At 37.7% G+C, this 11,425-nt stretch overlaps 2 protein-coding genes across 2 annotated transcripts; both read left to right on the top strand.

Moving 5' to 3' along the window:
* The first annotated feature begins 1,519 nt into the window (after positions 1 to 1,519).
* xcr1b.1 (chemokine (C motif) receptor 1b, duplicate 1) lies at positions 1,520 to 2,563 on the top strand. Its single transcript, XM_068600968.1, has one exon. The coding sequence runs from the start codon at positions 1,520 to 1,522 to the stop codon at positions 2,561 to 2,563; it is 1,044 nt and encodes a 347-aa protein (XP_068457069.1).
* Positions 2,564 to 4,275: 1,712 nt separating this feature from the next.
* On the top strand, positions 4,276 to 11,178 carry xcr1b.2 (chemokine (C motif) receptor 1b, duplicate 2). The gene is made up of 4 exons (XM_068600957.1): positions 4,276 to 5,188; positions 10,210 to 10,341; positions 10,916 to 10,982; positions 11,073 to 11,178. The coding sequence occupies exons 1-4, from the start codon at positions 4,276 to 4,278 to the stop codon at positions 11,176 to 11,178; spliced, it is 1,218 nt and encodes a 405-aa protein (XP_068457058.1).
* Positions 11,179 to 11,425: the final 247 nt, after the last annotated feature.

Below are 11,425 nucleotides of genomic sequence, written 5' to 3'. Positions count from 1 at the left end.
GTGTTTGTCGGATAAAATGTTTTCCCATTTTTCACCTTTTTCACCTTTTTGGGACAATTTGTAAAAGTGTAAAGGAGACTTTTCAAAGACACGGCCTCCTCCATTCTTGTGTGTAAACTTGGACAAAGTTGTAAGAAACTGATGAATTGGAGTGCTTTACTCAAGTCTAATAGTTCATGTAATATTCATGTAAAATGGAATATGTTTCTTTTTTAAATAATATAATAAAAGTATTCAGTATCAAAGTATAACGGCCATCAAAAACAAGTATTAACGATTAAAAAAAGGGAACAAGTCTTTTCACAGATGCCTTTTGTGTGGGTGATCTGAAAATGATTTCTGTTCACCTTGGTGGTTGATACTTAAGGAACAACTCCCAGTTTCATTACACTTGCATGAAGGACTCCGGTGTTTGCAGGTATCCTGTAAGTTTCCACATTTCTCATGTATTTGTTATAGTGAGGATCTGTCATGATACTGAAGTTCAAGTTCATACTGTTTCTGTATTTTGTAAAAAAAAAAGAAAAAAAAAGAAAAGAAAATCTTACTGAAATATCTTTGTATCTTTTCATTTCAACCTGACAGTGTTATATGAAAGATAGAAATTAGAGTAAGAATGCTGTATCTCCTTATTTCAAGAATATTGCTTTAAAGCAATCAACAATATTTAACTTCTCACTTATTTTTAGTGGTAGGCACATAGATAGTTATGGATCTGCTTTAAAGGCACTTGAAAAGAATTTCAGCAGCAACCTTAATGCACACACAAAAAAACAGGTCCTGAAGTTTTTATAGTAAAGTTGTGAATATTCCAGATTATTTGGAACACTGTTGATGGAAAGAGACTGTAGCTAGTCAATTGTATAAACATCCTGAAAACACATTTTCTCAATCATCTGTTTATGTATTGGCATCCAAAATAACACCAAAATACATATTTTGCTGCTTTGAAGGGAGCATAGTGTAGCTGAATAAAGGTGACGTCTGTATTCCTGCTTAGCAAACAACATGAGAACTAAAATGTGAAAACAGTTGTGGGACTGTGTTGCCAGCACCGACCGACTTTCACGCACCAATCTTAACTAATAAGTGCTAATATCATGATGAAATATGATTTTCCCATGCCTACATATATATATATATATATATATATATATATATATATATATATATATATATATATATATATATATATATATATATATATATAACTTAGTTTTTTATTTTCAAAGTTGTCAGCATACAAAACCAAAATGAATTTACATGGCTGAATAACCCCAAATATAAGTAGGAAGATATGTTGTTTTTTTGTAATTTGGGTAAAGTGACATTCTGAGACATAATAATGTTCCAGACAAAATTTCGCCATGTATCAAGATACAATTTATTGACATGTTACCTAATAAAATGGTGACATAAATTTTAAAAAACCCACATGTAATCATCACATACACTTCTGTACCATGAAGTCTCTAACAAAGCTTTTTTTATATTTAGACGTTCTTCTTGCTGTGGAAATATGGCAGCAAATGATTCAACCGTCAACGCAACCATAGAAAATGATTACTACGATTACACTGAAGACTATGAAGATGAAATATGCAACAAAAGAGATGTCATAAAATTTGGGGCGATAATCACTCCAGTGCTCTTCCCCATTGTGGTCATTCTCAGTGTGTTTGGCAACGTCCTGGTCATTGTGATTCTGGCCAAGTACGAGAATCTCAAATCCCTCACCAACGCGTTCATCTTGAACCTGGCTATTTCGGACCTCTTCTTCACCGCAGGTCTGCCATTCTGGACCTACAATCATGTGCATGGATGGACTTTAGGGGAACATATATGCCAAATGGTCAACTTTGTCTTCTACGTTGGTTTCTATAGCAGTAGCATCTTCCTCATGCTGATGACTGCTCACCGTTATGTAGCTGTCATAAATCCTTTGTCTAACATTGTGTCCACCACAGGTTCCTACAGTGTTGTAACGTGTGTGATCGTTTGGGCTGTGAGTACACTGGCCGCCAGTCCAGCCTTCCTTTTCACTAAAGTGGACCAGAATCAATGTGTGCATAAAAATTCTCCCTGGACCTTATTTGGCATCTACATGCAAAATGTCCTTTTCATGTTGAGTTCAGTGGTGTTCATTTTTTGCAACTCTCAGATTATGTACAGGTTGCTGCGTCCTACTGTACAAAAAAGAAAGAACAAAACTTTAAAACTAATTTTAACCCTCACAGTTGTTTTCTTTGTGGGCTGGGCACCTTACAATGTAGCGATATTTCTAAGGTCGTTGGACATAAGGCCCCAAACTACCGACTCAAAGACTTTGGCAGTACTGTGTGAAGCATCACAATCACTGGATTACGCCTTTTACATTTGCCGAATTCTTGCCTTTTCACACTGCTGCGTCAACCCTGTGTTTTATGTGTTTGTGGGGATTAAATTCAAAAACCACTTGAAGAAAATGCTGAAAGGCTGGGGTCACAGGAACAGCGGCATCCGCAATCGGCAAAGCCGACTGACAATCACATCGCTAACAAGCGGTGAAGAGTTTTCAATGTAGTTGATACAGGGAGCTGGAATGAAACCAGAAATATCAGGTTATAAGAATAAAGTGTCATGCGCATTCTGTAAAAACACAAAAAGCAAACACAAAATAAAAGCACAGAGATTATTGAGGTTATTATTGATCAAAAATAGTAGGATACAGAAACTCACACAGAGTTGGCAAACCATGTCAGAATTTAACATGTCTATAATATGGACATTTAGTATAATTGGTTATCACCCTATCAATGAGTATGCACAAAAAACACATTCATAATTCATTCAAACTCATAAGTATGTTTGACGTTTGAGACATACCAAAAGCTCTGTTGGAATCTGAAGTAGACTTATAAAAATAAAAATAAAAACATACTGCAAAAAAAATAACATAATTAACTCAAAGTACTGTTTTACTAGCAGCATGACGTGGTTCAACCCACCTGCTATGCTGGAAACATTTCATCGGAGATGTCGTTTTTTTATTGCCACAAAGTAATTCTTGTTTAACTTTGTTAAAGTCACAAAGGTTTCAACTTCAAATAACAAGTGCTGTCATCATTTTTTTTTTCAGAAAGATGGTTGAAATTGAAATGCCAAATTAGACTTTGCATTTAACTCAAAGTATAACCGAGCCAGCATGGCTGTTTATATTACCCACTAGGCCTACCCTGCATAGTTGTCAAACTACAATAAGTTTCTTAATAGCTGACATAAATTCTAAAGCCTCTTTATTAGGTACAGCTGTACACCTGCTCATTAATCAAAATAAATATGAAATCAGTCAATCATGAAGGCATAAAAACATGCCGACACAGTGAAGAGGTTCAGTTGTTCAGACGTCAGTGTGAGGAAGAAATGTGATCTATAAGACTTTCTTTGACAAAAGGATTTGTATGTTTTAATATTTTTTATTCTCAATTGCTTCCGATATTCACGTTGTAGTTTCCAATCAAACTGTTATTAAAGAACAATGATCCATTTCTATGCATTCCTTGTATGAAAGGGAATGTTTAATGTCAGCTGATGAATTGATAATACATTGCATTCAAGAAAATATAACTGTTTGTGATTTGCTTTGATTAATTGCGTTTTACTTTTATGTTTTCATATTTAGTATTTAGATCAATTATTATATATGTCCCTTGCAACATTTGAAGGAGTCATGCCAGTGAAAAGGGAAATCTTTTCTTTTCAAGAGATGATTTTGCTTTTGATGATTTGGAATTTGTTCATGATTATTTTTCACATGATAATGTCATCATCATCTTGATTCAGATTTGCATTGACATTTATGCTTTACAATAAAATTAATTAAAACAATTGTGGATTGTCTCTCTTTTGAATACCTCCGTGCTCTTCAGCAGCATCTATGTCACCCATTCAGTGTGAGATCAAGTCTTTTCTTGCTCTTGGATTGCATAATCTCTGACTAAATGTGAAACAAAAAGAGGAACCTTCAGTTTTCTGTTATATATGAAAGACTTTCCATGCTCAGGACAATCCAGCCCAAGACGTAACCATCATTATTCAGGGTAAGTTGCCTAAATTGAATGTAGTTGTTTGCCATATTTTGGCAAATTAGTACTTAATTGTGCGCCATATTGAAATATTAATTAATGATTATGAGGCATGATTCATCTGAATATAAGGAATTGCTTTTTGAGACCATCCGCCTTGTCTGAATTATATTTTGTTAATTGTCGTGCCGTGTTTCCCAGAAATTCAACAATGGAGTCGAACTCCACATTGAGCGACGGACTTGTGGACAACAGCACTGATGTGGTTTTTCTTTGTGAGGAGATATTTGACTTTAACACCATCAGTGGTGCCTTCTTCATTTTGATCTTCATCTTAAGTCTCACAGCGAACTGTCTGCTCATACTGGTGCTCGTCGTCTATGATGACCTGAAAAATGTCACAAATCTCTTTGTGCTGAACCTGGCCTGCTCCGATTTGATCTTCACTGTGACGCTGCCATTCTGGGCCGTCTATTACCTGCACAACTGGGTCTTTAGTGAGTTCACCTGCAAACTCATGACTGCGGCCTACATCGTTGGTTTGTACAGTAGCATCCTTCTCCTGACTGCCATGGCTGTGGATTGTTTCATAATAGTGGTGCTGAACAGGTGGCCGAGCACCTCCGTGAAGAGGCAGAGGTTTGCAGTAGTAGCCTCTGTAGCTGCCTGGGTCATCAGCAGTGCTGCATCCTTCAGAGATGCTATCAACATGAAGGTGGAACACTGGGGCGATATTTCCATTTGTGTGGACTCCTCTGATGGCGATGATGTCAATCTGGGCTATTATCTCCAAGTGTCCCTGCTCTTCTTCCTCCCATTAACCATCATTGTTTTCTGCTATTCCGCCATCCTCAAGATAGTTTTGCAGCCTTCAAACAGAACAAGGTACAGGACCATAGTGGTGGTGTTATGCATTGTTGCAGCCTTCTTCATCTGCTGGGGACCTTACAATATTTTGCTTTTCATCGAGTCCCTGTATAAACCCAAAGACTGCAATACAAGCGGACACTTGGAGATTGTATTTTCTATTTGCCGTATACTTGCTTATTCTCATTGCTGCATGAACCCTCTGCTGTATATGAACGCACAGAAGTTGCATAGACATCTTAAGAATTGTGTATGCTGTGAGAAGGCCAAGAGGAAGAATGTACATTCTGCTGTAATGTTGGAACTACCTTCCGAATAGATGTGCCCTTTTGTCAATGATACACCTTTAAGTGCTTTTTATGTAACATGTAATGTATTTAATACCACCCATGACTGCATATTTCCCTACAAATATGAGGAGGTCTATTTATATATATATAAATATTTCAGAAATGCACCAAGTGATATTTGTAAAAAGTTCAAATGAAAAAAGTTTCATGCATGTCAGTGTGTATGGTGGTGTGTTAATATGCTTTTAGAAGTAAAAAATATGGTAACTCATCTTTTGGTTTACGACTCATTTATGCAGCACATTATACGAAGGACCGCCCTAAAGACTTTGAATTGGCTCTGCTACAAGTTTCCTTTTTTTATACTCTCAACCTAATTTAAGCAAAAATACCATGTCAAAAGTGATGAACGTGTGACCTGTGAGTCTCATCCAAAAGCAGACCGGGCTATATGTCAATGTCTCTCACTGCAGCTTTAATTGGTAAACCCACAAACAATTGGAGTGCTTGGTCTTGGATATACGACTGGATAGCTTCCCATAGGTAGCCAATCAAGGTTTTTAGCACTCAAGTTAACAACTGCAGCCAAATCGAGGATTTAATCCACCCTTACAGATTTCCTCGTGTGTTTTTTGCTTACCAGAAAAAGAAAAAAAAAGACAGCATTCAAACAAAATACAATCCAAAGCTTGACATGCAGTACATGCCTTGCCTGGATACAGTTGCGGAGCTATGATTGATCTTAGCTTCGCAACTGTCCAGTCAGTATTTGGGGGAAGGAATTTTGCAAATAGCCACATGCTACAGATTAAGAGTTATAGAGAGCAGGCAGAAATGAAAATACTGCTGAATCATGCTGGGGGAGTTGAGTTTAGAGAAAAACAAACTGCTGATTAGTTAAAGACGAAACAAAAAGCGCAGAGATATTTTGAGGTTGTTGCAATATTGGCTTACGAGAAAGAGGAAGAGAAGAAACTGGATCCAAGTGCTGAGACTTAATGAATTCAGCATTTAAGAAATGTCTATACTAAACTTGAGTTACTACTACTAAATTCACTTTATTTTAAATGACAATATCAATACCGGCAAAACTCAATATATCCCAAACAGCTGTAGCATACATTTTTAATTGTAATCAAATCAACACTTCAGATCACATTGTTATATGATTTTACTGCACTAAATGAAACAATATGGCAAAAATAAATATCTATACAAAAATATATCTTTAATTTGATTAGAAAATATTTGTTTGTAAAGCAAGCCTGCGTTTTGAATATTGATCGAGTTGCTTATTGTCCCTTATGGATTTATGTAAATATACATGTCTTTGTAACCAAAAATCAAAGATTAAGTCTAAAAAGGTGAAATGAATTGATTCCAAGGACATTGTTTTTGCTTACAAAGTGTATGTCAAGCAGTATCCCCAGCATATCAGATGTTATATTTATATCCACACCTGTTTAGTCTCCGTCTTCATTATGCGCAAGCATCAATTAACCAGACAATGTTCCTTGTGCGCCCACTTTAACTGCAAATAAAAGCAATTCTATACCTGGGTAATTTATTCCTTCTACTTTTTTTTTTTTGCGCATGGGCCCGGCCAATATGTTCGGGAATGTTTCCCTGTGGAGTGACCTTGTCTATGTGACACAGAATAAACAAATTAGCCCTCAGCAGCAGGATCAATAAAATATAACAGACTGCATATTTGTGATTAAAATCATACTCAGTCAAGTATGTCTGACTCAACAGTCCATGTGCTTTTGGTTGTGTGGGGGTTTTTTTTGTATTATGTGTGCCATAAATTCCAACAGTTTAAGTCATGTAACTCTATTATTTCACAAACCTTTTTTTGTTCCTTTTTTTGTTCCTCTTCTGTGGTCCAAATCTTCTAACTCTATTATATGTAATGTGTTTCTTCGGAGCCCTGTCAGTGTACTTGAACATGGTTGAGTAGCGTGGGCCTGATGGCTCCACGGGGGGTCCGGAAAAGAGTGTATAGGGACATCTCAGTGGGCCACTGTAACAGCACTCATATCTGTCTCAGGGGGTAGATTAAGCTTAATTAACTAAACCATCCAGCACGCTTGGATGAATGGATACAAGTCAAGGGCAGAGCAGTCACTGGTGTGCTCACACATTCTCTGGCAGGCATCGGGAGAGGGTTTCGTGCCGAATATTATCATATTATATGGAATTGTGCGATGAATTGGTTAGAATGAAGTTGTGCCTCATAACATCCTGCATCGTAATGCAGTCAAAATACGAAACAATTCATGTCTGAGTGGAGACGATTCAAACCTGCATCGCAACCATATGATGCATTTTGGGGAACAGCCTCCCCGCAATCTTGCATAGTTCCTCATGTTACACTTTTCTTTTGGACTGAGAAGCATTTCTGAGAAGTGATCAAACCGCCGATAGATCCCATCTTACCTTGAATGTCAGCTGGAGGTTTTTTTTTTCCTTCTGATTTCTGACTTTAATATGCAAATAAAACAATATGCAGGAAGTTTATTATCAGAATTAATAACATCAAAAACCACAGAGGAAGAAAGAAAAAAAAACTAGAGCAACACAGAAGAAGAACACACCAGATGGTGATAAAATAGAAAAGGCAATCTAAGGCATCCTATTTCATATCTTCGAGTCAGTACAATCTCTTTTCCCGGATCATTTTCTTAGCAAATGATGTTGTTGTTCCATCCTGTTTTTAGCCACAAGCTAAACAGCTGTTGTTGTTTTCTTATGTAGTCTCTTCTACTAGCACTGCCTGGCCCTAACGCACACTTCCTGCTCTTCATTTCTCCAGGGCACCTCACCCTCCTTTTTTCACATTGATATCTCCCCTTTAATTCCAGTTATCTATAACGATAATTACTCCAACCATATGTGAATTTAATTGATGCCTTGAAAAAGTGAAAATGTGTGTGTATTTTGGTGCATTTTGCTAATAAAGTCTTATTGCCTGTTAATCTGGACTGTCAGGAAATTGCGTGGAAATCGATTAAGTGTGTCAGCCTTATCAGAACAAACAACGGTTTTAGTGAACAAATATGGATGACTTAATCCTCGTACGACATAGACTGGCATGTATGACATTTTGCTAATGCGCTGCATCCTGATTGAATTAGTCATGGGTATAAAATATTTGAAAAGAAGATTAGATGTACTGTTTAACTCTGAACAAACACATCTTTACTTTTCCCAATTATGAATCCAAGAGGGTGACACGTTTTGAAGTAGATTCTTAAAAGATAAAAAAAAAATAATAATAATAATCTATACCTGTCATGTTGCATCTTGGCCTTATTTTACCAATGCAATGATACATTTCTCCACTAGAGGGTACATGGGTATTGGCATAATGCTGTTTGTTTCATTATTACTGGACAGCATTAATGATCACAATCTTCAGCCACAAAAAATTAAGACTGATAGACTGACAAAAAAAAACACCACCAGTGATCTCTGAAGAGTTGCACTGCTTTGAATACAGTTTTTTTTTTTTGTCAGCAACTTTTTTTGTGTTTTCAAACACAAATACTCAGCACAAAGAACAAATGCAGCCTGTCTCTGCATTTCCCACACCATCATATCTTTATATTTTAGGGTCGCTCTCCTCTACTTACCTGCTGTTGTCAGATAGAAAAAACACAGTGATTAACTACGATGGAGACTTAATTAACAAATCAAACATCTGGATATTCCGACTAAACCTACTGCAAAGGCTTGCCTGCCTCTTGTAAGACTGGCCATTTGATGTATCAAACAGTGCGTCCTGATGTTTCTTGCTCAAATTTTTCCCATCTGGCTGTTTACGTATCTTCACTTCATTTTTTATTCTTTATTATTATTATTTTTTTTTTACAGAATCTCTCGCTTTGAAACTTTCTCTTGTTTACTAGTATTTAATGTATTATTTTTTACTACTTTGTAGCATTGTGGACAATGACGGGAGAAGGATTGTCGATAAGGCAACATGACAATACTCCAGAAACATGACAAGGGAATAAACCTGTAATGTATGTTGCAAACAATTATGCATAAGGCCTCAAATACGAGGGAATGGTTGTATTCCCCCTGTGTTTCACTTCATTCAATATGTTATGTTTCTGTTCACATTGGTCAATGAATTACATACAATTTAGATGTTGCTGTATTTGTTTAATACTAATTCAATTTTACTTACCTGTACATGATAAAATACACAACAAACTAAAATGGGTAAATTGTTTGAAAAGGCAACCTGGATTTAGTTTTGGATAGAATAAACACAAAGTATATATAAATCAACATAAACCTTTAAGGCAATTTAAATAAAGGACAAATTAATGGAGAAAAATAATGTTGGAATCAATATAATTCAGTTTGATAACAAGATACGACATTACTCATGGTTAAATCATTGTCACTTGTAAGAACTGTAACAGCAATCGTGTAAATATTGTGGAACATTAAACACAATAACACCAGTTGAATCCTGAAACTCTGATGAAATTAGATGACACGTGCATGCGTGCAGTCTAAGCTTCATGCCTGACTCATGTAACTGCTATCATACGATGCCTCTGTTTCAACCCCTGATGCCTTTGTAACATATTCAGATTAAAATCAGGATTAACATGATGTCAGGGAATATGTCTATCTAATGGTATGTGTACAGTAACATATTAGGCTATTAACATCACGAAACAGATGTATTCCCAGGACATTTATTTATTCATTCCTTTAGCTTTCAAGCTGCATGTCAAAGACTATCAGCGCATTTACATGTCTGTCCCCAACCTAACATAACCTCACTTCAGGAAAACGTCACAAAACGGAGCATAAACGCTTTAAGTGCTATGAATGAAAGCATTTTGAGCTTGGATGGTCCCGATGAGAAGTGGACTTCCAGACTTGGCACTGGCTCCTCAGTGCTCTACCCACTGAGCTAATATCCTACAGACCATGCTTTTTGGCTTACCCTTCCTTATCCTCAGGCTGCACCAGCTGCCGTCTACCTCCGACCACACTCCACGCCCCTGATATGTTGTCCTCTACCTGCTTCGTCCCGCCTCCTCCTCATCTGGAGGTGTTCCGTTCCCCCTTTTTTGGCCGCAACTTTCCAAAAGGTGAGCAGAAGTGATTTTCAATAGCACCGTGCATGACTAATGGTGGAAACATGTTAAAATCATCGCAGAAATGTCCTTGGGAAGACAAATGAATTTTCAGCAGAATAATTAACTTAATTAACAAATTTGCATGCATATTCATCAGGGCCATTGAAGTCTTTCCAGCTCAGCTTGATGAACGTTGCTGTGTAATAACCAGCTCATTTACATTCTGCCATCCACTGCCATTTGTGTGGATTACTGAGAAAAGGCAGTGTGTGCGTGCGTGTGTGTGTGTGTGTGTGTGTGTGTGTGTGTGTGTGTGTGTGTGTGTGTGTGTGTGTGGATGCTTCTAAGGGTACATTGTATGACACTTTTCTCTTTCCCTTCACATGTCACAGAGAAAGCTTGATGAATTGATTTGTGATACTGTTTTGTTGGATACTTACCCCACTATTGGACCCAGCTGCCTCTCCTTACACACACAGACACACACACACACACCAATATAGGGGAAGCATTCATATGCACATATTCATGCACACATACCTTGCGTTAATGTGACCGTGTGCTCCACACCCATACCTCCTTGCAGTCGTCCCACCCCCTCTCCCCTCGCCCCCTTCTCTCTGGTGGGCAGTTCTTGGCACCGATCCTGAGTCGTAAACCCTCCTGGGTTGCCAGACTGTGCGTTGTTAAAAACGTGAGGCCCTCCGTACCCCCTCCCCGTCTCTGCAGGGCAATCTTTAAAGGCAGCAAGGTGTGACGGCACAGACTGGCAGCTTGGCAGCCATGCCCGAGGATACCAACGCTCCGTCAGCCGTGAACGGGCACCATCACATGGGCTCGCCTAACTAATACGCTCGCCGTACATGTGCCTTTCTCATGCCTCATCTGTGCCAGTCAGAGACAAAGGAATTCATTAAGAAATTTCACATGGCGTTGAATGTTTTTTGTGTTGTGTTTTTTTTTTTGCCGGGATATAGTTAATTGGGAATTTCACACAAGCTAAGGTAACTGAGGGAGAGATTATCCAAATGAGTTTGGAAAAAAGTTAATTACACTCACTTGGCTGTATGTGCTCCTTGATCTGCTTGGGCACAGG

This window comes from Clinocottus analis, unplaced genomic scaffold, assembly GCF_023055335.1.
Source record: "Clinocottus analis isolate CAN_PGR_092001 unplaced genomic scaffold, fCliAna1.0.p SCAF_11, whole genome shotgun sequence".
Taxonomy (NCBI): Eukaryota; Metazoa; Chordata; class Actinopteri; order Perciformes; family Cottidae; genus Clinocottus; species Clinocottus analis.
Note: the sequence above shows the minus strand (reverse complement) of the source record. Positions and strands in the feature narration are given on the sequence as shown.